The 27547-nt window shown below is 34.8% G+C and overlaps 3 protein-coding genes across 5 annotated transcripts; 1 reads left to right on the forward strand and 2 right to left on the reverse strand.

The window, feature by feature from the left end:
* Positions 1-821: 821 nt before the first annotated feature.
* Positions 822-5611, reverse strand: LOC145582309 (uncharacterized). 2 transcript variants are annotated; one of them, XM_081639309.1, is made up of 5 exons: positions 5345-5611; positions 4672-4782; positions 3972-4076; positions 2362-2488; positions 822-1263 (listed from the first exon to the last, which is right to left on the reverse strand). In XM_081639309.1, exons 1-5 carry the CDS (start codon positions 5462-5464, stop codon positions 1151-1153), a joined length of 576 nt encoding a protein of 191 aa, XP_081495435.1. In that variant the 5' UTR covers positions 5465-5611; the 3' UTR covers positions 822-1150. The 2 variants fall into 2 exon arrangements, with proteins under 2 accessions (XP_081495435.1, XP_081495436.1); XM_081639310.1 differs by having other exon boundaries at positions 1135-1259.
* A 1002-nt stretch (positions 5612-6613) lies between these two features.
* Positions 6614-19136, forward strand: LOC145582310 (uncharacterized). Of its 2 annotated transcripts, XM_081639311.1 has the most exons (18): positions 6615-6754; positions 6846-7047; positions 8094-8256; positions 8448-8584; positions 8772-8875; positions 9569-9664; positions 11369-11462; positions 11906-12026; positions 12136-12326; positions 14172-14263; positions 14334-14389; positions 14480-14569; positions 14658-14757; positions 15655-15759; positions 15862-15934; positions 17090-17253; positions 18386-18440; positions 18732-19136. In XM_081639311.1, exons 1-18 carry the CDS (start codon positions 6752-6754, stop codon positions 18785-18787), a joined length of 1902 nt encoding a protein of 633 aa, XP_081495437.1. In that variant the 5' UTR covers positions 6615-6751; the 3' UTR covers positions 18788-19136. The 2 variants fall into 2 exon arrangements, with proteins under 2 accessions (XP_081495439.1, XP_081495437.1); XM_081639313.1 differs by lacking the exons at positions 15655-15759; positions 15862-15934; positions 17090-17253; positions 18386-18440; positions 18732-19136 and adding an exon at positions 15098-15265 and having other exon boundaries at positions 6614-6754.
* A 522-nt stretch (positions 19137-19658) lies between these two features.
* On the reverse strand, positions 19659-27396 carry LOC145582311 (phytochromobilin:ferredoxin oxidoreductase, chloroplastic-like). The gene is made up of 8 exons (XM_081639314.1): positions 27096-27396; positions 25214-25333; positions 22080-22174; positions 21823-21916; positions 21591-21722; positions 20801-20905; positions 20385-20435; positions 19659-20285 (listed from the first exon to the last, which is right to left on the reverse strand). Exons 1-8 carry the CDS (start codon positions 27294-27296, stop codon positions 20106-20108), a joined length of 978 nt encoding a protein of 325 aa, XP_081495440.1. The 5' UTR covers positions 27297-27396; the 3' UTR covers positions 19659-20105.
* Positions 27397-27547: the final 151 nt, after the last annotated feature.

Here is a 27547-nt window from a genome sequence, read left to right on the forward strand (position 1 = left end):
CGCTGGCTTCTCGCCACCCTACTGTCGTCGTTTTAGCCCCCTTACCCCGTCTTGGTGTTGCTGTAAATTAGGGGTCGGATGAAGGATTGTTTTATGTTATACCCTAATTTTGTTTTTACCTAATTAACTTGTTAATTTTGTTCTTATTTTCAATTCATATACTTCCTCCGTTTTTATTTTATTGCACCATTAGGACTTATACACTATTCACTTAATCTTCTTTGACCATCATTTGTGATTTATACATTAGGAAAAATATAGTCATGTGAAATCTAGTTAGATTCGTATCGAACTCTACTTTTCAAATATCAAATTTTTATAATTTTTACAAAAGTATAATTGAAGATAATTGATAGCTTAAATAATGCATTGGCAAGCATGAAATCCCTTATGGTGCAATAAAAAAAGAACGGAGGAAGTAATAAATTTGACAAATAATAAGCATTGATTTTGGAGATTGTATATAATGGTGAGTTTATAGGAACAACAAAAATTAAAGCTTGCTACTGGTTTTCATGTTAAAAACCACTACTTTGTTTTGATATAAACCGCTACTTTAAGTGGCGGTTTTCTAAAATAAACCGCTACTTGAACCAACAAAAGAAAATGGTTTATTTCTTTTAGCTTACGTGGGTATAATGGGAATTAATAAAAGATTGATCGTAATTTGAAAATTAGATGTTTTCTAGCATTATTTTAGAGAAAGGGCTCATAAAGTAGTAAACAAAGCAAGTAGTTCCTAAAAGCACACTCTCTAATCTCATCTCATCATATCAGAGAAAGGTATAACTTTAATTGGTCAATCACTATAACACCCACCATATTTCCCTTATTTTGCCATTTTGGCCTTGTACATTACAGAGCTTTTCACTAATCAAACCTATTTGAAGTTTAAGAGAAAGCTAAAAGCTCTTTTTGAAAAAGCTCAAAACAAGAGCTTTTATAATTAGTCTATTGAATTCAACAGCTAGCTTTTTGGCTATTTTATACACTAAACAACTAACAATTACCAACAATTTAGTATTTACCAAACACTTTTACACAATTAGCTATGTATAATTAGCTAGTCAAACCATCTAATACAACCAACTAGTCATCAACCAGTTAATACGGCTAGTTACATCAATCAGCCACCAACTAATTACCATTACTAAAAGAAGTCATCGTCATCAGCAGCAGCAGAAGCAGAAGAAGAATTTCGTAATGAGTTCATCATATACCACCAGAAGAAAGCCTCATCGCCATGCTCATCTTCATATCTTCCTGGACACAAATCATGCAATCATACAGGTGATATGTTTTTAGATCTAAAGCATATAGGGATGGTTAATACATGTTCAACTTATTTAAGAATATGCTTATTTCATAAATGATCAAACCAGTTTAGACTACAAATTTTTTTTATTGCGCTTCCTTATTACTAAATATTACTCCGCATTGATTTCATAATTTTTTTTAAAAAAAATATATCAAAATAAGATTGTTTCATAATAATACAATATGGTCAAATATTTAACGACATCTTTTTGGTATTTTTTTTATTGTATACATATGGTCAAAGGTCAAATTAGGATATCAAATCATATCAAAGAAATTTAGATAAGATGAGATCATATCACATGATATCAAGTGAAGTGAACATAGCCTTAGACACTAAAACAAACTGCACATATTAAACCTCATAGTCAGTTATATATTTGCAAGGATTATTCTTTGAAGATATGTTGTGGATTCCTCAATTCATCAGCACTTGGCTTCATTTTTGAAAAAGGGTGACTGGGTTAGCAGATGCCTCAACAGCTTAACAGTTAACAAGACCCGTATACTTCATGTTTGTTTCTCTTCATTACTTACACATGCTTATATAACTTCTTCGCATCAGAATTCATCATGCAATTCATGTCCATGCCATCTCTAAAGATACATTATAGAAGTATCTCAGTTCTGACTTCTATTTACTCCAATTAAGCACAAAGTCACAAACCCTGACAGATTTGCAATGAGTAAAGCATGGCAACAACAACAAAATTTTAGTCTTTAAATGATTTGGGGTGATGAGTAAAGCATGGCAAGAGACCAAAAAAAGCCAAACACATGGTCCAGTGTGATAGGTCACCTGAAGTCAGACCAACCCTCATCAAGGTTTCCTATATTGCCAGTAACAATTTTCAAATAAGACAACTAGGCAACTAAAACGTTCCATTTGCAGCAAAATACGGAATTAATGCCTAATTACTTAAGAAAAATTATAGAGAAACATAACAAACAAAAGGATAATGATTGCAAAACTTATGCTGGAAAAAGGCACATAAAAACATAGACAACAAACATTTGCAAGCAAAATATACAATTTATCCTTACTTATTTCCTTCTTTTGATGTCCCTTGGTACAAGAAGAAGTCCTTCCTGATCCATTATGAGGTTTCCTGTACCGCAAAGGGCGCTTATTAGATGACGGGTCATCTTGGCCGGAAATAGATTGCCAACTCTGTGAACAACCACATTGGCAATAGTAGTCAGAAAATAACCATGTATTCAGTCCTAGCAGACTACAGAAATCAAGTTCATGGTAGCAAAAACATATGTGTTCTCAATCCTTAAGATTAAAAACATTACATAACTTCTCTTCAATCTTCCTATCTTATTATGTTTTTTTCCTACAGATATGTGGTTTGCAATAAGTGTGGTGTTAAAGAGAAAAAATTAAGTGTCAGGTAAGAATTCGATACCTATGTTGAGTTGAGTGTATGACACAGCCACACAGGTACTTACAAATATACTAAAAGCTGAAATAGAGATCATCAATCTTTAAAAACATCAAGAAGATTAACCAGCATAATAGGGTTAATATTTGGGGTAGTGATGACATGTACAAGAAAGTTCTTTCTATTGTATGGTAGACATTCTTGATGCCTAAAAAGAAGTTGGTCTGAGTCTAAATTTTGCAGAATCTGGAACAGTGCATAACATACTACCTCCGTTTTTTTTTCAATTGACACGTTTTGACTTTGGCACTATTCACACACTTCCCGTGTTTTGTGATTTATACGTAATAAAAAATAAAATCATGTGGGGTCTTGTTAGATTTGTCGCGGGATATATTTTCAAAATATCAACTTTTTATAATTTTTGCTTTTCGGTAATTAAAGATATTAACGATTGAAGTTGTGCATTGACAAACGTGACTAAAGAAACGTGTCAACTAAAAAGAAACGGAGGAAGTAGTTAACATACTATGGGTGTAATGAGAGTTAATCAAATGATACATCTAGTGGATGAAGATGGCACTGTAGCAAACAAAAAATTAAGATTCAACAAATAAATGCAAACTAAATACTCCCAAGCCCTCCTCTGTATTAAGGTTACCAGAACGAGAAAGATCAGCTACCAAAGCTGTACTTTTGCTTCATTATCATACTCCATACACTGTTCTCGGTCAAGCTCATGATCCGAGGATCGATCACTTTAATATGTTGTGCTTTCTTGCCTCTCACTTTTAAAGCTTTTGGTTATATAAGTAAGTAGCTTCAGTCTGATTTTCTAATAATCCCGAGGAGTTAGGACTCATATAATGCTCTAGTCTACTAGTCTAGGCATTTGGTTTGATTGTTCTATGTCAATCTACAATTATGAATCTACCAGGTGTTGACTAATTATACGTTTCATTAAACCACAAAATAATAATAAAAAGTTTATGAGCTCAAATAATGTTGTCTTATGGTAATTAGTTGATGGTGTTTCAAATTTCTTAAGTCACAAGTTTAGCTTAAACTTTTGGTGGATGATGTTTATATAGCTACAAACACGTGTTTCAAATTACTAGTCTGGTCATATTTCTACCGACACAATAACATGAGCATCCAACAGAAACACATTATTTTAACAACCTGACAAGCAAATAAAATCAAAATCAATCTCATCCTAAATGTTATTGGATTTGATAGATTTTAAAAGCATCATCAAACTCTCACCTTAGACAGGTAATCAACACAGGCTTTCACATTCTTCATTAAATTTTGCTTGAAATGGTTCCTTCGATGACCTGACCTTCTGCTTCTGTAATTGCTGTTGTTTTTCTGCATTTCAACAAATAAAAGCACCACATGTCAATTGTCATAATAAAGACCCGGGATCAAATCTCTTCTACATATATAATTTCCCGATCCCCTCGATACCGCCAAAAAATTTCTCAAATGCCTCCCCCCGTAACATTTAATTTGGTCCATAAATTAAATTAGCTCAACCAAGCCCAATTCAAACCATAATTCAAATTCAACAAATAAACGCAAGCTGCGCTTTTGTGCTTCACTCTCATACTCCGTGTTCTCGGTCAAGCTCATGATGCCACGATCGATCAATTCACTAAGTTGTAGATTTCTTGCCTCACTTTTTAAGCTTTTGATTATATAGGTAATTAAGTAGCTTCATATTGATATTCTAATGATCCCTAACAGTTAGGAATCTTGATAATGCTCTAGTCTGCTCGTCTAGGCAATTGATTTATTTAATATATTTCAATCTACGATGACAAATCTACTAGGTTTTAACTCATTATATGTCCGGCTAGACAATGAAATTATAATACAATCTGACAAGCGAATAAAATCAAAATCCAATCTCATCCCACAAGTTATTGGTTTGCTAAATATTAAAATATCATCAAACTCTCACCTTAAACAGGTTACTAACACAAGATTTCACTTTACTTATTATATTTTGCTTGAAATAGTTCCTTCCATGACCCAACCATCTGTAATTGTTGTTGCTGTTATTATTGGATTTCTGCATTGCAACAAACCAAACCATCAAAAGTCAATTATTACAAACAACAATCAATATTCATGCAACAACATAACTTTAATTTGTGGATGTCAACGAGTTTAATTGGTAAATATAATAACCCGGGATCAAATATCATCTCCATAATTTCTCAATCCTCTCTACAAGGCTAAAAAAGTTCTTAAATGCCTCCTCAATAAATTAAATTAGACCCATGAATCAAATTAGCTCAACCAAGCCCATTCAAACCAAAATATCACTTTGCTAAAACCCATTATCACCCACAACATGTCAAAATATAACTTTATCTAATTCATCAAAAATCCAAAAATTTCGAAGGAATCAAAGAACAAAATCAATTTGCTAATACCCATTATCACCCACAACATGTTATTTAATTTAATTCATCAAAATCCAAAATTTTCTAAGGAATCAAAGAATAAACCCAAATTTCTAAACCCAATTCAATCCAAGCCATGTTACTTACTCCTCTTGATAATAAAAACTTTTTTTAGGGAAGATAATAAAAGAATATTAAATTAAAAAAGTGGAAAGTGGGACTTACAGCAGTGGAGGAATTGTGACGAGCTCGGTGAAGAAGTGTGGTGGAATGGAAAAAGTGGGAGTTTGTATAATTGAAAGTGGAAAGTGGGGTTTTAAGGGCTGATTTAATTGAGGAATTCATGTTTCTTCCTTCAACTTAGCTTTACAGAAGCTAAGAAAATGGGAAACGTGGTTGCCGGAGATCAAGAATTGTGATAAACATGGCGCTAGGTCTTAGCTTTCTAAAGATTTTGTACAGTACTGTATAGTTTTTCCCACTTCCTGAACCCTTCCCAAGCTGCAACAGTGCAACACTTTGTTAAATTTTAAAGTTTTCAAATTTTAAAATTGAAAAACTTGTCAAAGCAAGTCAACTTTTAGCCGATTTTCTCAAAATAAGTTAAGATTTTGATTAACTCAAAATAAGTGGATTTATACTACCCCTCAATTTTAGATGAGTTATTAAGTTACCTAAATATCAATAGATAATTTCTTTTTTTCCATTCAATCTTCCCTAAAAAACTAAGAAGAAAAAAAAAAAAACCACTCACCCACCAACCAGACCCACGCGGAATTGATGGGTGGATTCGAGGGTATGGAAGGTGGTTGCAGGGGAGGTGGGGGAAGTGAAGGTGGCACAAAGCTGCAAAGGGGAGCCGGGGTAGGGGAGGTGAGCAAGGCTGAATACTAGTTCAATTCCAAAAGTTGATTTTAGTTTTATGGCATTGATCATCACGTGCACCTCACATTCTCACATTAGTACATCTAGGGGTGCTTATTGAGCGAGTCGATCACGAGTTGAGGGCTACTCGACTCGAAAACTTTATATATGTGCTCAACTCGTACTCGCTAAAGTTTCGAGCTAATAAAACATGCTCAACTCGTGCTCGTTAAAGTTTCGAGTCAACTAGCTCACGATCTGTTCATTAAAGTTTTTGCCCTTCTATTATTATATGCCTTTATTTTTTTTATTAATTTTTTATTAAAGATTTACTCTTTCTCTTTTGATAATATAAATTAACACCTTATTAAGTGTCAAATTTGTTTAAAAATGGTAACTTTATTTGTAAATTTTATATTAATAAAATATATTATCGAGTTGTTCACGAGCTTATTGTATCGAGCCGAGTTTGCTCAACTCATGCTTGTTAACATCTCGAGTAGAGTCGAGTTCGAGTTGCTCATGAGCTCCTCAACTCAATTAGCACCCCAAAATACATTACATAAAAGAAAGAAAGGAAAAAAAAAAAAAAAAACTCAATGATTAAATTGAAAAATACAAAGCCGGGTAAAGAAACCCAAATTCACAAACTCTGTTTTTTCTTGAGTTGTCTGGAATTCGCAACTGAGGTTCTGAGGAGTGAGGAAATAGGCTTCTTAAAATCATCCATCTTCATAAGAATTAAAGAGCGCATCTTGTTCATTTTTCATGGTATTTGACTATATTCCATCTTCAATTACATTGCTATTAGAGTTTTTGCTACTCTTGTAAATTATATTCAACTTGAATTTGGGAGTTGCAGGAAGTAGTAGAGAAAGAGGAGCAGCAAACTCGGGTGCCAATGCTAGAAGATTGTTTGAAGCTATTAAGAGGCGAAACCGACGAGAAACGTCTCGCCGGCTTACTGTTAGTCACACGGTGTTGTGACAAGAATGACCAACAATCCATTCTTAAGGTGTATCATGCTGTTGGTGTTCGATTCCTCGACCGCCTTTTACGCACTGGTAACTCATTTTTAATTCATTCCTTTGTGTTTTTTTTTTCTTCATAATTTTACCAAATTTTGTTTGTTTTATATATCATGTTTAAGCAGTATTCGAATTGGGTGTGTTAATTTGAATTTTCCTTTTATAAGATGCTTAATTTTACATAAAATTATGAAATTGAGATACAATTGCTGCCATAAATACTGAGAAAATGGCTATTGCAATAACTATATGGTGAAGAATTTGCTAGGATTATTGAGGAAGCACTGCTGTAATGTTTTTGATTTCACTCTGTAGAAAACCTGACTTACTTGTGGATTTACGATTTACTGGTATAGGTTAAGCTCCTTGTTATCGCGTTAATATTAGGTTTGTCATAATAGTGTTGGTTTGTTAATTTTGCAAAAGTATTTTCCATCATGGATTATAGTATCGTGTATATGTACGTGTTTGTGCCTGCATTAGGCTTGTTATATTCGATTGTGAGTTTGATATTTAAAACAATTTATGGGGATTTTGGCATTGTTGAAGATGAAATCATAAATTAAGGTGGTAGAATTGGAGGATGTGGGGGATTCCAACTTGTTAAGGTTTATAGACTTATAGTATATTTAGGTGAATATCATTTGCTCAGTTCACGGGTATATGGCTAAGTTGATTATTTTCAATGAAACTATTTGGGGTAGATGGATTTATTTCAGCATTAAGATAAGATAGGAAAAATATTTCATAGAGAGTAGAGAGACAAGTGGGGTGTGGGATTGAGGGATTGGTTTTGGTTTCGTACTTCCATAGGTAGCACTGGCCACTGGGTAATATTGTTGGCTGAGCTGAGTTTTAAGAATTTATTTTGTTTATTGTTCATTTGGAAAATTAGCTTAATATAATATCAAATTATCAATGACGTATCTTAAACTTTCTTTAGCAGTTATGCCCCCAATTTCTTTTGTCTGTGATTTTTGTTTGGCTTTTTTTTGGTTTAGCTTTCCTGCACGATCAATTAACTTGATGAAACAGAAGTTTGAGATCCATTTTGATCGCAATCTACTATGCATTTCTGATAGGTGTGGGTAAAGGTAATACAGCCAATAGCGGAAGTGACAATCGTGATGCATATCTGCACCTATGCATCACAGTTCTTGCAGCATTTTGTCGTGTTCCAGAAATAGCGGCATCTGAAGACATGGTATCAAAGATACCCTTAATCCTTGAAATCATGGAGAAAGAGTAATACTTTTTTTTTTTATTAAAGCTATTTTTGTTAGATTATTGTCAAATCTGCGCATTTTTAGCTAGCTGGTTTTGTTGCACTTCGTGTTATGTATCTATAACCTAGACTTGTTTTTAGGTCTTGTAGTTGTTGTCTTAGGCTCTTAGTCAAATGGCCATACTTAGTAGCTTTTACATTTCAAATGCAGGTCATCTTCTTCTATTTTGGAAGAGTGCTATGAAATATTGTTTCTCACTTCATCAGTTTCTGACAAGGGAGTTGCTACGCTATTTGAGTCCGGAGGCCTGAGGTTGATTTCTATTCAGTTGCCTTCACTTCCAGATGGTATGAAAACAAAATAGTTCTGTCATCCTCTTGTAGTTTACTTATGATTTATTTGTCTTCTTTGTTTTGAGTTCTGTAGCAAATGGTTTGCTGACAAGTATCTTGTGTGGGATATCTTTTCTTGTTGAGATGTCTGAATATGCATACCTCCTTTTTTTATTTAGTGATTTGTGGACTCTATTTGCAGGCTCTCAGGTCTTGGAACTTTCCTTGAGACTTCTCCAACTCATCTTAAGCAAAGTTTCTGTGGATGTCATTATAGGCAGACATTTACCAGAGTTGGCAACTATGGTGAGATAATCTGTAAAACACTTTCTGTTTGATGTGTATTTGCACTCATTGGGACGGGTAAATCATATTTAGTAAAACTGTTTCTCAACTGACTGGAGCTGAATAAAATATAAAGATCAAGGAAACAATACTATTAATTGGTTTTTATGTTTACCTTTAACTTAAGATAAAGGATATGGATCTATCATAGAAGCACTAAGCAAAGGTTGACATCTATAGAAAACTGATCACTACAATCCATCCCGATGCCACTCATTTGTTAGAATTGATTTGTAATGTGGCTAGGAAGTTACTTATATATGCCAAGACAGTTGAAAGTGACTAAAAGAATTCAAATTGAGAGAGAAAACCAATATTCATTAATTGACTCTCAAAGATGTAAATTACACGAGACAGCTCCATTTTGTTATTTTGCTAAAATCGAGAATTTGGAAATGAATAATAATCAACCCTCATACGTTTTGGATGACTGAGCAATAATAGTTTTAGATATAAAAGTTAGAAAATGTTTCCCCCTATAACAAAGTTTATGAAGCTGTTTCATACTTTAGCTTAAATATTTTCCTCAAATTTATTTTTTGGAAATCTATATTTGATCAGTCTCCAGCAACTCTCAAACATGTTCCTGCATCACAACTATTGCCTGTTCATCAAAGAAATTATGAAGTCTCTTACTGAATCTTTATCTTTCAGGTTGTACCCATAGCTAGGCAGTTTGCTCTGTTTCAAAATGCTCTGAAATTTGACTTGCTCCAGCTCCTTTGTGTTATCCTTTCATCGGATCATTCGGTATGTTCAAACTCCTGATGATGCTTATAAGTAAACTCTTTCAAGCTCTTAAAGTGGCTTGGAATTTGATCATTCTTTATACGGCAAGGCCACGAACAAAATTTTAAATCCATAGAAGCCCTAATGATGCATTAAGGTTTTATATTATATCTCGGGGATGAAGCTGGCAAAGATCTTCTGTTCTCACAGATAGTAAATCTTATATTATATAATGGAAAAAAGGATTTGAATTAAAACTATATACTATGAACTTTGCCAGAAATTTGATCTCTTCTATAACTTTTAGGACAAGGGGTGTATAAGACTGGCTTTATGTATGGATTAGTGTCATACACAAAATTAATAGTTGATTGTGCAAACATAATATTTTGGAACAAGTATTGCCATCATGATAAATCGCATAACATATGTATACTCTCCTTTCATTCCCAAAAGTTTGTCTTACTATAGACTTGTGTAATTGTGTTCAGGAATTTTTGGAAACAATGAGTGGTAAGAAAATGGTGAATTAAGTAAGAGTGAGTGGATGGAAAGGTGTAGATAGTGTGGGGTAAGTAGAGTAAGGTTGTAAAAAAGTTTACCAAAAATAAAAAATGTAAAAGTGAGTCAAATTTTCTAAAACACTGTGAAACGGAAAGTGAGGGGAACTTTAAAAAACAATCAGTTTAGCTCCACCTAAAGCTTGCTTTGCTACTTGGGCAGTTGTCATAGAGAAGATCCTAGTGGTGGAATTTCTTAAGAGGAGGAATTTTTACAATACAAGCCATTGTAGTTTGTCTCTAGGAGGAATTCTGTCCATCATCTTTTCCCCTTATGTACTTGTGTTCTTTCCCTTCATCATCTATCTCTAGCCTTGTCTGTGATGAACTGGGTTCAATCATTTTTACAATACAAGCCATTATAGTTTGTCTCGAGGAGGAAGTCTGTTTATCATCTTTTACCCTTATGTCCCTTGTGTTCTTTCTTTTTGCATCTATCTCTAGCCTTGTCTGGGATGAATTGGGCTCAATCTAGTTTCAGAAAAGATACTTGCATAGCTTGGAAAATATGTTGAAGCAAACTTGGCCTGTTAAAGTGTGGAAAATACTGTAGGCATTTTTTGTGGGACACTTAGAAAGAATGAAACTAATGGATTTATGATGGTATAGCTTCCCTTCGTCAAGGTTTTATATTCTTTTCTTAAGTCTACAAGTAAATTAATAGGTTATGAGCGATAGTTGATGCTCTACTTGATGTGGAGGACAAGTTGCTCCATCATAGCTCAAGCCTTCAAAAATATGAGCTTTGTCCTTTGCCTTCCTATTGTACATTTTTTTGGGTAGGTAAGATGAAGGGCCCTACTGGGCCGGAACCCAGGTTAGTGGGCTAGACAACTTGGGAGAGTGAGAGGAAAGGAAAGGAAATCCCTTCCCTAAATTGTCCCTAGTGGGGATTGAACCTCCAACCTCATGGCTAGAAGGTGCCCTCCTAGTGTACATGGCTGTCTAGGTGACTCACACGCTCACATACTGTCTGTCACAGTATATTGTATTAATACTTGTCAATAAACCCAAAAAAAAAGGTGTTTGTGTAGCCTGTTGCGAACTGCAGTCATGTTATCGTTTATGGTTATGAATATGATTGTCGATTTGATCTCGTTTAGATTTTTCATATTGAGTTATTCATGACTCTGAAAACCTCTATGATGATTTTGAAATATTTTAGGTTCCTCTGAAAAGTGCACTCCGAGCCATGTCCAATAATAAATGGTCTGCTTATGTGCGTGCTGGAATTGTGGATATTTTACAGAATCGTGTTGGTACGTTTATCTTGCTATTATAATATCTACTTTTCATGCTTTTTCCATTTAATTATCTGCTTTATTTGTGGAAAGCTAACTTCATGATCATAGCTTTAGAAATATCTCGTAACACACATAAACAAGCTTGAGAAAAAGATTGCTAAAGCCTTTTTCTATCTATATTTCCTTGTGCTAAATTAATTACGTAGTATGTTTCTAGCTCATGGCTTACTGTACTATATATATTGAGCAAGAGCTGTGTCATGCTTGGGTTACAGAGGGTCTATGATGCCTGTTTTCAAAGAATGTTGAACTTCAATCCTTTTCTAGAAGGATCAAAGGGAAAGTCTTGCACTTGTTAGAATGCCCTACATTGTTGCTATAAGCTCTCCTGGCTTTTTATTAGCCTTCCAATCTAAGCTTAAAATCTTAAGGTTGATTTCCGTTGTCTCTCCTTGCAGCTGCGGAGCAAAAGATTCAGGCTCTTATTGTGGCTGAGGCAATGCTAGCTATGGTGGGAGAAGGGTGGCTGATTGGCCAGTTGGATGTCCCGGATCTGAATAAGTCCTTTCCATCTGAAAGGTAGGCAACATGTGAATCTCTGGTTTTCAATCATCCATTTCAATTTGGTTTACACTGCTGGACTTTTAAATTTTTAGTTCCCTCTTTCTTCTTCTTCTTTGTTTCTCAGGTGCTTGTTACTTGTTCTAGAGTCAGCACGGGTTGAGATTGCTGTTTTGCTTAATGAGCTGGCATACTTAAAATATGAAGCAGCTTCATCAAATCCCGAGGCCTTCCTTTTAAAGAGACGTAACTTGGCCATTGTGTTTTCGTTGGTCGAAAATATCATCAAACTCATCTCTAATCTTAGTGAAGATGAAGGTAATGCCGTTTCAACATTTTCTTTGCTTTTAAGAGTAAAAAAGTGATTTATTCAGACTTCTCAGAGCATCTGCATTAATTCTTAAACATTTGGTCATTTGGATGCGATACGAGACTTGGAAACTTTAAATTAGAAGATAATTTAACAAGGTCTTGACCTTGTTGGAGTGTACGATATGAGACTTGGCAACTTTAACTTAGAATATAAATCAACCAACGGTCTTGACGATGTTGGAATGTGATCCTCAGCTCCACACCTAGGGGTGTAATGAGCCTGACTTGTTCGTGAACAGTTCAAGCTTGGCTCGGTCAAAGTTTGGTCAAAGCTTGACTTGTGGTGGCCTAACTTGGGTTTGAGTTTAGCTCAAGACTTTAACGAGCTGAGCTGAGGTATGCCAAGCTTGGCTCCAAAAGCTCGTGAACAGGCTCAAACATTCTTTTATATATGAAGATTATATATTATGTGTATATGCAACAATAATAAGTTAGTTTCGTCGTCAAAAAAGAAAACTCACAAAACTGCAATTTTATTAATAATAAATAAATACAAGTAAACTAAGGATAATAATTAGTCAAGCATGTTCGTGAACAGCTCGATATCGGATCGGTCAACGCCGGGTCAAAGTTTGACTTATCAGGTTTTGAGCTCTGCTCCAACACGAGCCGAGCTGACCACTGTTTTGGTTTGGCTCGACCGATTAGCACCCTATTCTCACCAATACACTATATCACTAATCTCATAATGGTTCCTTACAAAATGTGCCTTAAGGGAGATAAAAGTAGTGGTAATTTGATGATTTGATCTCTTTCTGAAAAATGTAGTCATCTTGTGTACATATGCATAAGATTTATACCTCCTGGGGCATTAGCTAATGGCCGTGTTTGGAGAAAGCGTGTTAGCTGATTTTAACTAGCTGATTATGTTAACTGATTTGACTAACTTATTTTGTTAGCTTATTGTAGAAAAGTGATTGGTAAATAGCTGATTGTTTAAAGTTAATTGATTATGTGAAATGACCAATAAGCTAATTGTAGGGTAGGTGATTCATATAGGTTTTTTTAATTAAATGGGGGTAACGGTGTCATTTCACCATAAGAATTGAATAAGCTAAATGGGGGTAACGGTGTCATTTCACCATAAGAATTGAATAAGCTAATTGAAAAAGCTCCTAAAAGGAGCTTTTGAAAAAGAGCTTATTAGTGGAATAAGCTCTTTAAATAAGCTTCCCACCAAACACCTTGAATTAGCTTATTTAATAGTCAATAAGCTAATTTTGCTCAAATAAGCTAGTTACCTAACATAGCCAATAGCTATCTTAAAGTTTTTGGCTAGGAGAGCAATTTAAATATAAATTGTAATCATTTGCTTTACAATGAACATTCTGATTATTGGGGCTATCTTAAAGTTTTTGGCTAGGAGACCAGTTTAAATATAAATTGTAATCATTTGCTCTACAATGAACATTCTGATTATTGGTATTGCCTTGATACTGCTGTTGGATCTTTCTTACTTTTCACAATTTTTTGCTGTCTTCACCCCCCCCCCCCCCCCCCCCAACCCCCCACTTCTTGTCTGCTGAATTTGACAGTTGAAGATTCTTATATATTGTACTCCGTAGTATTACCAGTATTTGTGGAAACTTTTGTTTGCATATTCTTCTTTCAGTTGTCCATATATAAGTAGTACTTTCTGCTTGGCTAGAATGTTGAGTTCTTCCTACCTTCATAGTTAGTTATGAATGATTGTATGTGTCTCTATGTGGTAGCTCTAATTTTTTCCATTTGACTGACACAAGTCACTAAATTGATTAATTAATGACTCTGACGATTTTTCTGCAACCGCAGAGAGTATTATTAGTGAAGGCACATTCACAAAGGTCATTTCTGGACTTAATGAGACAGTTGAAGTAGTCCTTGAATATCTTAAGGATGCAAAGGTAATTATGTGGTGTTATTAAATACAATTAAAAGATTCACAATATTAAACTTATTCTTAATGTTGTGAAGGATCACGGTCAAAAGAAAGGAGATGATCTTCTTGCTTCTGTACGACTTGTTGGAAGGTGTGCCTATTTTTCCTCTTTTCTTTTTTGTCAGCTTCAAAATCGGAGATCTGTCCCCTTTGAGGTTGCTTCTGATACACTTTTGTTTAGTTACTTGGCAGAGACTCCCCTTGCCAGCAAAGAGAAGGTCGAGCAGCTTCTAGATTATTTGCTGTCAATTGAAGGTGAAAATGAGTTAAGGTAAGTTTAAGTACAATGTACATTTTCAAAGTCAATAAAATTTCTTTCTGAGTTTAAATAGCATGTTTAATATATTTTTCTGTGGCAGTCCTTTTCTTTCTAGAAGCTTCTTGCTTCCCATGATCTGCCAAGCAACAATGACAACTGAAGGAGTCAAAATGCTGGCTTCCTCTGGAGCTTACAAAGCTGTAACTTTCTTCCCTCATTATTATAATGCATATGACCAACTAATTGTTTACTAAATAGAATTGTGTGTTGATGCAATTTCTTTTGTAAAGGTAATGGAATTTAGTTATTGATTGATTTTAGAATGGAGATTGTGGGCAACATGTCTTTCTTTTTGTTGCTCCCACTCGGCCGCTCCCATATACAGCAGTAAATTAGCAATAATATACCAAAAGAAAATTAAAAAAAAGAGAGGGGGGGGGGGGGGGGGGGGCTAAAGAGAACCCTCTCTTTTTACCTCAGTCATTAATGTCTCTGGATTATTCAATCAGTTTTTATTCTGATTATTCTGTATAATTGCAGAGTATATGCAACAATTTCTGTATCCTATGCTTCCAGCAACTGCATTCTTGGTGGAAAAGCTCTTATTCTACCAGAATGTGGAGCTGTTCATTTTTCCCAGATTGCTTGCTTATTGTATTTTGATGCACCTCTTCTTTAAATTCTGATGTGAGTATAAATTTGGGACTCCAATTGATGTTTCATTTCTCTAAATGCTCTTTTGGTTATCACATTTGTTGTTTCCTCTATTGGTGTCCAGCATTATCACTATCTGAACATACAAGTGACTTAAATTGGGGGAAAGGGAATTTCTAGCTATCTTAAAGTTTCAATCAGTGGAGGAACGTTCTTGAATATATTGTGGGAACTTTCTATGGTCCTAACCCACTTAGTGAACTTATAATAGCAATGCATGAGTAAAATTGGCAATACAATTTCTTCTTTATTTTGGAGTGGCAATACAATATTCGTAATTATTCATTGCTTTTGGCTTCCTTGTCTCCTTGTTTTGTTAATATGTGTCAGCTAAACTTTTTTTTTTTTTTTTTTACATCTTAATTTTTTTGGTTCCTGGGCAGGTTATAGAGTATTTTGTACAACTAGTGAGTGAAGATTCCCGTCTCAGTGAGGATAGTGATTCTGTATTGTTAACATGTGATACAGTTATAAACTTCTTGTTGAAGGTAATGCCTCTAGCAATATAGTTTCTTTTCCCTTGGTTATTTTACATTAAATGGTACTTATTCATTTATTTGTGGTTTTGTTTTTGTCCTGGCTTTCCTTAGAGGGAACACATCAAAGTTCAGCTGGATGAAGCTGTGTTTGTCCAAGTCTTGAAGGCATTGGCTTATTGGACAGGTACCTTTTTTGGATGTCAGATTCTCATATTGCCTTTGGACAATGATGAAAAATCTGTATATCTAAAAACACTTAAATTTTACTCTTTCCATACATTTGCTGAACTTGTTCAACAAAGGCAAAGGATGTTGAGCTTAATCTAGTAATACGTGCTCTGCATCTCAATGTTTTGTCTTCTGCATACGACATTTAGCTAAGAATAAAAGACTGACAGCTGTTAGATCTGTGATGCAAGACCTGAAACCAGGCTCCTTGATAAGCTACTCTTGATATAAAACCTGAAATAACCTAAGTCATAACAAATTTGACTCTTAGGCAAGTCTAATAGCCCATGCTTGAAAATGATCTGAATAAAATGTCTTCTGTGTTTTTTTACTTGCTTTTGATCTATAAATATTCGTGAATAAATTTACGACACCCCTATGCATGTACTCTGTAGATCAAAGTTATGTTTGTATTATGGGTTGTATAAAATCTTTAATCTATATTTAGCTACAAATCTGAATGCAACTTGCTTGAGAAAGAAAACTGAGGACCTAATCCACCTTTTCCACCCTCCCCTACATTAACCAGAATCCAGATTCAACATTGACCTGACCTGAACCTCATCCTGACCCAACATGATTCTGACCCATGTCTAAATTGACTGGAACCAGCACACACACACACATAAAGGGACTAAATCTAGGCCTGTATACCTGATTTAAGTCAAACCCAAACTTTATATAAAATAAGCTCACTTTAACAAGTGTTTGAAATGGCCCAATCCATATTAGTGATATGAACCCACAAAGTGAGGTACGGTGACCTGAATATGACAAGTTACTGAGAAGCTTGGGCTGTTTGAGTTAGCGTTTTTAATATGTGAATGCCAGAGTGTTGAACCAATAGTATCCCAATAATTGCTGTCCACTACTATAAATTTTCCTATCTTTCATGTCTTATGGGGGAGTGGGGTATTTTACTGACTGGATTTGCCGATCTGGTGCCTCTGGACCCATCAATATGTAAGATAAATTAGATACAAGCCATACAAAATTGTTCTGGTTGAAATTGTTAGATGCAGTGTATATTTAACACGAATCAGCTCTTCCCATCAAATTTTATTCATCTATTTGTTTTCTTATACAAGGCTATTGTCTCTGTAATGGCCAGAGGGAACAAGTGACTCAACTTACATCATGATGGCGTCAACCATATGCTCACTTATTTTTGACAACACATCAGAGAAGGCCCTTCTGGCATATCCAGGGATTGATATAAGCATTTTACATAAATTGTCTCAGCTCATTGCAAGAAGCTTTGTTGTATGTGCACAGGTAAAAGTTGCATTTTTTTCAATCATGTACATTTTATGTTGAGACATGCAACATTTGAGAATCTGCATTGTTGTTCTTGCTTCCCTACACACCTGCATGCATACTTGCTCACTCAATTTGTGAGAGAATGGTGGAGAGAGGGAGTGGGAATAGGAGGGAAAGAACAAAGGGGGTGTTTTCACAACCACCTCCTGTTCATAACCTACATGCAGCTAGAACTCTCGAAATTCCAATGGTTCGATCTTGATTGTACAAACATTTGTGTTTCAAATATATCCATAACTTTCACAAGATGGTATACTTCCTATTCACTGGGTCATTATCTTTTTTAAATACTGCTTAAACTGTACAAAACTTGAGTTCTGAAGCATATGATATAAGGAGTCAGATTTCTCAATATTTTAGGAAACACGATCTTATCTAGAAACTCGGTAGAATCCAACAATAGAATTTTCTGAATTATTTCAAAAATCAGTAAATGTTTTCTATTTGGGTTTGTATTGTATTGGATTAGTTGTGACTGACTCATTATGTAAATGGTGTTAGCATTTCGATTTAGATGTCTGTTCTAGACAGCTTTGCTGCTACTATAGGAGTAAGGCAGTAGATATTCAACCCACCTGGAGTAAAAGCCTCTTTAGATAAATTGGGATAAAAGTTTAAGAGAAGTAAAATACCAAGCTTCCTCTGCGTATGTTATTAAAACTCACATTGAGAAATGCACTTTTGCAGTCAAACATAGTGAAACTGTTTTGGTTAGGAAGAGGAAAGAAACGACATCTTATAATTAACTTCCATCAGATATTATGTAGCTCTTATGCCAAAGCCCATAATGTCTCTATTCTTTTGTCTGAATAACAATCCTATAAATCCTTGCATGGAATATTGCGCATAAGATTCTGCTTGTTTCCTGGTGGGATTAATCTTTGTTGCTGCAAATTAATCAGGGGATGAGTTCACTAGTAGACATGAAATCACTTGTTTGTATCTTAAATAAAGAAACATTAAATCTTAATTTCCTTATATTTCCTTATATAGCTATCTACTTTTCTCTGCTTAATATTTTCTTGGCTTTTCATGAGAAGTAGAGATCCTTCTAAAAATTTGATCCTTGTAAAAAAATCCGTCACAGGAAAACTGTGACAATGCAAATTCGGATGTGGATCTTCATCAGATAATAGCTGCAGGTTTGTTCAAATTCTCTGAATCTCTGATACCCAAGTTGAGATTGTATGACATAAAGTTGGTTAAATTAAGTTTCACTTTACTGACTGTATTTTTATCTTTTTATTATTATTTTTTCTGTTCTTCCTTGGAATTCTAATTGACAAAGAAGGCATGAAGCATTTCTTTTTTTCTTTGGTAGACCAGTAGACAATATTCTATGGACACTTTCTGCATGTACTAGTACTACTTATTTAGGTCTTCTGCACTATATTGAGAATATCATTTACAGCGCTTCTAAACAACGATCACAGGTTATTCCCGATGGTCTGATCGATTTCCCCTTGTCAGAGAAGCGGTTGGGAGATGAATTACATGAATAGGTGTCACAATTTTTTGGAGTTTCCGCTGTTGCTGTTGCTATTGCTATTGTCGTTGCCTAGTATCATTCAGCTATATAGTTGCTGTACATTAATACCTGAGAAAGTACTGTAAATCATCATTTCGTGTTCGGCTGGAAAGTTGATGTAGCTTGTAGGAGCGAAAATTTTGCAGGGGAAAATTTAATTAGTGGTTCATTTGGTCTAGTAAGAAACATCTATTTTAAAATCCAAGGAACTCACATTTCAAAGAAAGTTAAAGTTGGGTGTTTTATAAATTATAACCTGTAAAAAGCATTGTAAATCATGAGATTACACAAACTGTAATGTTCACATAAATATGTGTATCTGCAAAGATTATTTTCCAGTAATTGATTTTTTAAATTTTATTTTAATACTCCGTATTATAATGACAAACAATAGTAAAAGTACATCAAGAGAACAAGGTGTACGTCTCTAAACAAATAACTTTGGGAAAGCCTAGGGTATCATATGAAGCTTATACATTTATACCACAGTAATTTATGCAGGACAACATTTAAAATATGTTATTTTGCTCTAATCAGACAATACTAAACAGCCTTCTCCCTTCCCTGCAAAGGGAAATTTAGTCATTCCTGTGTAAAAAAAAGTCAGTTAAGGGCAGTTACACCACAATTATTTTATATTTTGTATTCTATAAAGCCGAAGTAAGACATGTGAGTACAATTAAATAAACAAATTGTCAATAATGTTACAATATACGAAGTAGTAGCTAATACTCACTTCACTTAGTTGTAAATAGCAAAATAATGAATTTAAGTCATTTATTGTACAATTTTTTGCTCTCTTCAAAAACATCTTACAATATGTTGTAGTATTTTCCGTATAAATAAATTACACAAAAATGTAGTCAAGATTCAATCAAACTAGAACCAAAAGATTCAAACCACATTATATCAAGCGAAGAGATGAAAAGCTTTTTCGTAATTCAGCACTTTTGTAATTGAAGAAGGAAATTTCTTTAAACATTCTTCCGCTCTATCACTAACATAATGTCCTAAGACACCTAACAGACAAATTAATACTTAATCTACCTGTAATACAAGAACAAAAAGTATCTTAAGAGAAGCTCTGATCTAAAGAGAAGCCAACAGGGAAAAAAAATCACGAGCATTAAGTGAATAAATTGAGTTCACATCATATACATAATATAAGACTTGCAAGCCGCTGCTAAGAACAAGGATCAGCAGATCACGTTCAGAATCAGGTTGCCGATAGCAAACTCAAATCTTATCCCAACCTTTTGAGCCCAAATATTAAATTAAGCTAACATTTATCAATGAGTTCCCCTCTACTATCCCATGGCCGGTTCTCAAAAGACTTCCCCATGATACTGCGCTTCTCATTTAAGGTTCCATCGTCAAGCTTGTACTCGGGGAAGTAGTCCAGAAATGTTTTACTGCCTAGTTCATCAACTCCATTAAATAAAAAGCTCCTCAGCAAATCCTGTGAAATAGAAGTTCATAAAAAAATAAGGTCTTAGTTTAAATTACACACATATTACAAATGAGAATAAGTAGAAAATAGATCAGTTCAAGAAAATACTCTTGCTTTTGCTTCCCCAAGCAATCTCTTCAGCATTGGATGCCCCGGATCCTATTGCATATGTTACGTTAGTGTCAGGCTTATTATGTTATAAACTGGGATGGTGGGAATCGTGGAATAAGATATTATGGAAAATATTATCAATAAATACATAGATGTTCAGCCATAGAAAGTGTGGCATTCATTCCTCAAATGAGAACAAAAACTCTCCACCTTAGCAAAAACTTTTCTTAGCCCAGTAGAAGTATTTTCTCTCTATAAACCATCCCCAACCAAAAATAGTTCATTGTATAGTATATAGGTTTATATTTCACAAATAACATATTGAGGATTAATCAAAGTCATTTTGCAAAAGCTTAATACGTAGTAAAATAAATGATACTGGTGGAAAAAAAAAAAAAGGAAGATGTTTTTACCTTCTCTGTTCTCCAGGTAAGGTATTTATGTTGTGCTTCACTGTTGAGCATAATTTGCGAAGCAGCAGTCTCTTCCACTGCCTGTTCCATCAAGTCAAGCCATGTCTGCAGAGACAACAGCATATCTTAAGAAATTGTGAATGGTGTCCTGTGTCCTACTGAGTAAAATCATTAATTCATGGTATAAATACCAATCTACACTTTCTACTTCTTCCTCAACAACATTTTACCATTATTTCAGCAAATTGACAAGATCTCCATGATGCAGTCAATAGATTGCCCCATATGCTACATTGATGTCCCTAATATTGCCCCATAACTTATTTTGGTATAATTTTCCAGTTGCAACCTCACTTGCTCTCTCTCTCTCATCAAGAATTGTGCCCGCCCATGTGCATAAATTTGTTTTAGTTCTTAAGAAACTAATGTTTAGGTTTGGGGCAATCTTCTAAGGACAACTAGTTTGGAAGGTTGAATGACAAAAACAAACGACATAAACAGATAAGTCACTAGCAAGACCAAAGAAAGCAATTACAGTCCCAAGAATCTGCTGCATATATGATCATGGTTCCGACTTGTGGTCTTGCATTGTTATTTCTCTAAAAGCTGCGCATTAGATGACGTTAAGTTGTAAACTATTGATTATGAAGTTATGGTCTATGAAAGCAATTAAGTTGTAAACTATTGATTAAAACATCACCAGCTAACAAATATGATTAATTGTCTCTGCTGTTATTTCATGCAAGATATCAGAGCAATTGAGTCAATAAGTCTAGAAGTTGATATTTACCTTGTAATAGTCACTGAATGCGTCAAATAGAATATCATGCTTCTCTTGGCTTGAAGTAAATCTTGTCCATATAACTATTGGTGAGAAAAACCTCAAAGATTCACCTGTAAGTTTTCCTCCCCATGGCAAAAGCTGCATATAATCTGAATTAAAATCAGTGAATTTTAATATGGGTTAGGAGATGACAGCATCAAAGACTTGATCTAGCAATGTAGAAGAAATACAAACTTACTTCAGCATACTTAATGCTGAGAGGCATTAAACTTTTGTAATACTTCTCTTTGTATTCTCTATCAGTAATGACATCATACAACGGATTGAGATCCCTGATGCAACCGTATAAAAGAAAAGGGATATAAACATAAACGTGAGACATAATGTGTAAAAAATAAACCAAGGAAGCAAGAGAACATTCATCAGCAGAGAACCACACACATGAACACACACACAAGTGAAGCAACATTGGAATGGGTACAAACTACAACTTACAATACAATAATGTTCATCGATGAGCTGCTGAAAAAGTTGGCACAAAATATAGGCAAGTCGAAAGCAACTTTTGGGAAGATGCCAAAGTCCAACACCTGCATATAATATTGTCATGGTAAAAAAGAAAAGATAGGTGGAAATTTCAAAAATTTGCTGAAATAAATAATACGTATATGTGCATTGTAGGAAGTTAAGAAATAAAAGTCAATTATTTGGCCAGCATAGTGTACTTTTTTTTTTTTTTTTTTTGGGGGGGGGGGGGGGTGCAAGAGCAAGAATACTATTGAAATTCAAAAGGGATACAAACTAAGATCTAAAATCAATAAGAAAATAAACTAGGTTGGACTCATGACCAAACATTAGTGATCAAGCTATTATCAGCACATATCATTTACGAACACAAAAATCACAGCTCATCCCTCAGTTTCAGTTTACTAGACAATAAACTACCTTTATCACTCTCAGTGTGTCTTGAGCAGAGTGATTAACTGTCCAACTTCTATGATTCCATAGGGAATCATTTCTGATCTGCCATACTATGTAAACCACAACGCCAGTTGCTGCTGTATTTACATCCTTTTGGAGCTTCCATCCCTTGCTCTTCTACTGATCCAATTGAACATCTCTGTAATATATCACTTGTTCTGCATCTGATCCCCAGCCAACTCGTATCTCTTCCATGCTATAGTGCTGTATTTACATGATAAAGACAAGGGTTTATGAGATTCCACAGCTCTCCAACACCCGGTATATTCATCAAACTCTCCCTGGTTTGCAATCTCTTACGCATGGCCAGCCAATCAATGAACTTGAGTTTGGAACAGAAAATCCGTTCCATTCTCTCCTTGTCCAAGGTAAATTGAGAACATTCATTTCCAAATTCTGGTACATTTTCTTCTCTGAAATGCATCGCCAGCCAATTCTGGTACAGTTTTTTCAACTCACTATCAGAGCATAGTACTTTCAATATTTTTCACTTCACAAATTTTATTCCAATTCCAACAGCTATCCTTAGTAGGTTGGTAACTCCACCAATTATGATCCATTATATACACAGGTTATCCTGCTTATTTGTGATCAAAAGAATTTAGCAACGGAAATAAATCAAAAAATGCCTGCACTATACACCCGTGCCTTGCCCTGCTCTGCCTGCAGGTGTGAATAAGAAAAGTCAGATGTTGGATAACATCTATGTGGCACCTGCAGGATTCACAGCGACGTGCCAATGGCTTATAGAGAGTGTGCTGGTGGTATATCAAGAGCATGCCCGCAATGCCCTTCGTTCCCAGATCTTTATACCTAGAGATACGCTCGGTGTAACCACAAATGCGACCGTGGCAAGTCCAAAGATCAACATCTTGATGTCATATTTTAAGCTTATTAAATGTAATTAAAATGATTAATTCATCATCAATTTTTGCATCAGATTTTTTGAATGAAAAAAATTAGAAAGATAAGTTGACAACCCTTAGATTTTAAAGAGAAATAACTTGCGAGAGAAAGTTCATCAAGTGTTCAAATTCTTCAATATTCAAGCTCAATTCAGTGATCTTTTTCATTTTTCAAGTTCATCCTTGATATTAGATTTTAGCCATTGAATTTTTCTCAATTTGGTAGCAATAATATAGTGCAATTGTTCATTTATCTTAGAATATTATGTTTTAATTACTAGTTTGAATGGTAAATTTAAAGTTTTGATCATGCTTATAATGCAAACATGAGTAATTATCCCATGTTTTCTATGATGATTATGAGCAGTTTCATAACTAGGGCAGGGTAATAAGTTAGCAACTAAACTATCATTTGGTGAATCTATCTATGTTTTGTGGCAATAGGAGTAGCTAATCATATTACACCCCAATGTAGCTTACATTCTTATGTATCTGGCTCAGCTTGTTTAACAAAATACCCCTATGTAGCATAAAATCTTAAGTATCTACTGTTTGGAGACATTCCTTTCTTGACATCAAAAGATGAGCATGCTTCTTTACAAATTAAAAATAAAAATGTACCAAAATCGAAACACTCATGCCCTGCCATTACAAGTCCATCACAATGTAGAGAAAATCTTTAACCTCAGATTCCTCCAGTCCAATCTAATTCCTCTATGGCTAATCCAGTAATCCACACAACTATTTCTTCAATACATAGTTTTTTGACCCCAATATGATATGTGAGATTATGATCCCTTGTAGCTAAAAACTGCAATATGCATGAAATAGTAAAATTACAGGCTAATAACTGAACACTTTTACACATAGCACCTACATTGAACCTTCTAAACTGCTAGAGAACTTAATATTTTCAGAATATCTGTCAAAATTTCAGGACAAGGTGCTCAATAAACAGGGAACCATGATGTAAACCTACTGTCCGCAGCCTTGCTTGCTCCTATACAGAATATCTAAGTAAGACTTCAATCACATGGATTTTGCACCTATATATGGCCCAGACTGACAAAATAGAGCCTACTTCCTACTGTACCATCATCTTGTTTAAGAAACAATATCCTTCCAGATGAATTTTTCTTCTCAAACAAAAGATAGATGTTTGATAACTCCTAGGCCAGGATCTTGTTGGGAAAAACATTAGCCTTCCAAAAATACTTTGTACCCAAACAAATGATACATGATCTGACTTTTCTCCAATACAGCCAAAGAGCTATATAAAAGTCAAACTTAGTAAATTTGTCATCTTATTGAGATGATTAATGCACAGTCATCATCATTAAACAAATTCAAGATCGACATACAGAGTGCTCTTTTAAAGGCATTAGATATTGGTGATTCAATTGACATTAACGTCTTCTTAAAACAGGTTTACCTATTAAATTGGTATCTAATAAAATCCCCATACAATGTGTTCGTTCTAACTTCTAAGGCAATGAATGCTGAAGAAATCAAAAGACAATGACATCTTCGAAGCAATAGGTGCACCTACTAAACTGGTATGTGTGTCATATACTTTTCAATGTATGTAGAATTAGCATATTCACACATTTTTATAAAGACTTTCAGAAGAGCTACACAACAGATTGGGTATGGCCAATTATTTATCTATCAGCATTTATTAGTTTTTCCTTTCACCCATAAAAATGTATGTATTAGGGGGGCAAAAAAGAAAGGAAGAAATACCTGCAGTGAATCACCCCCGTCAATGTGCATACTGCGAAGTAGTCTAATTTTAGAATCTTCAAAAGATTGAAACTTGAGGTTGGCCTTTCCATCTATAGCTTCAATGTGGCTAAAATTTTTCTGTTGACACTCAAACAATAATTTGGGTAATTAAAAAAAAGGAATTGAACAAACAAAAAATTAGAAGCAGAAAGTCTATTACAACCAGATGATGATGAAATCTATTAAAGTCAAAAATAATCCAACACAATCAGCACATGCATGACAAAAGATGCACACTGGACAAACTAGTTTGGATTTCCCTCCCTTATGAACCACGATGTAGAGTTATATGGTTTGATGCTTGGCCTAGAAGCATTTGAGATAGATTAATAACTACCTCAACGCAATATAGACTAAGCATCAACAAAACAGCCATCAAGAAGACTACAGTGAGATATTCCAGGACAACACATGTTCCAATTTATTTAATACCAACTGACCAATAAACAAGCATCACAAACCACCTCCCATTAAAAATACAAACTATATCAGACTTAAATATTCAACAACCAAACTCCCATTTCCAAAATGGCATGATTGTCAAGCCCTTCTCTCCCCCCCCCCCCTCCCACACACACACACACACACACACACACACACACCCTCATCCCTCTAGACCTCTAAATGAAGTTGATGATGAATATTGCAATCACTCCACAAGATGGTACAATTTGAAACAAAACATCAAAACCCTAAAAAAAAAAACAAAAAAAGGGGGGTTTTGTTGATAAGTTTCATTGATTGCCTTCCTAAATTCATCTATCAATCTCGCATACCTAGGATTTAGTTTTTTCTGCATAATTGTTCCCAAATCCTACCTTTAGAAATCTTAGCAAAGGAATGTCATATTTTACTCCCAATGACCCTATTCCTCAACTTCCTCTTCTTCTCTATTACCACCCAATCCCCTCCATAACTGATAAACGGGTGTGGGCCACACCCGTTACAACTGTCCACTTTATACGACAAAGGAGGTTCCACCTCAAAACCATATGGCAATAAAGGGAGTAGCCCTTTAGCCTTATAAAGTGGACACAACTTTCTTATTTCTTCAATGTGGGATACACTTCCCAACACTTTCTACATTCTTCAATGTGGGACAACACACCACTCACATGTGGATTTTCTCATAAGCTTAACACTCCCCCTCACATGTGAGTTGTCCATAATACTGGCCCATATCACAACATAACTCAACTTGGCTCTGATACCATGATAAACGTGCCTAGGCCACACCCGTTACAATTGTCCACTTTATACGACAAAGGAGGTTCCATCTCAAAACTATATGGCAATAAGGGGAGTAGCCCTTTAGCCTTATAAAGTAGACACAACTTTCTTATTTCTTCAATGTGGGATACACTTTCCAACACTTTCTACACTCTTCAATGTGGGACAACACACCACTCACATGTAGATTTTCTCCTGGGCTTAACAATAACCCCTTATTATTCTCCATAACTATTCCATCATAGAACCAAATAAAGGAAAACAATATCACCGTATACTTCCCAATCGAAAAAAATATCCAGCTCAAAATGGTTTCCTCCAAACCAAACACAACCTACCAATTCTCTCTGCAATCCCAAAACACCAACTTCATATGAATCATCACACAAATCAGATGAATCATAGGCAATAACATGACAACATACCCTTCTTTAATGATCAGACCTTCAGTAACTCCTAATATCTTTCTAATACATGGGAAATTCTAACACATAAAAGATTAATTTATAATCAACATACTGTACAATTGACATACCATTGAAATTGTGATATATCAACTAAAACCCAGAAAATAAATGATTGAAAAATCAAAGAGGAAGCAAGAAATAACCTGTAAAGGAGAAGGCATGAGATGGGTACGACGCTTAGTTTCTTCAACAGCAAAGTCTACAAATTTTTGATAAGATAAAGCAGAAATTACTTGGGTTCCCACTTTAATCTTCTTCTTCTTCTCTTTATATAAGTAAATTCGATTGTTGAACTGAGAATTGGGGTTTGGCTTCACCCATAAATTCATACTGAGGGATTCCATTGAAGAACTCTGTTAAATGTCGATTTACACTTAAACAGTGTGTTTGGATGGAGGGAAAGGATGGGAAGAGAAATGGAGGGGACGAGGGGTGGATTAAGGAAAAAAAAAAATTCAAGTCCATGAGTATGGGTAAAATATAACAGATCGGGTTGTATTCGGATGATATACATCCAACCCATCACCTGGCCCATTCATTCACCCGTTAAAATTTTATATAAAAAAAATAAAAGTAAATATTTTTTTTTGATAAT

This window comes from Chenopodium album, chromosome 15 (assembly GCF_948465745.1).
Source record: "Chenopodium album chromosome 15, dcCheAlbu1.1, whole genome shotgun sequence".
In the NCBI taxonomy this organism is placed as follows: Eukaryota; Viridiplantae; Streptophyta; class Magnoliopsida; order Caryophyllales; family Amaranthaceae; genus Chenopodium; species Chenopodium album.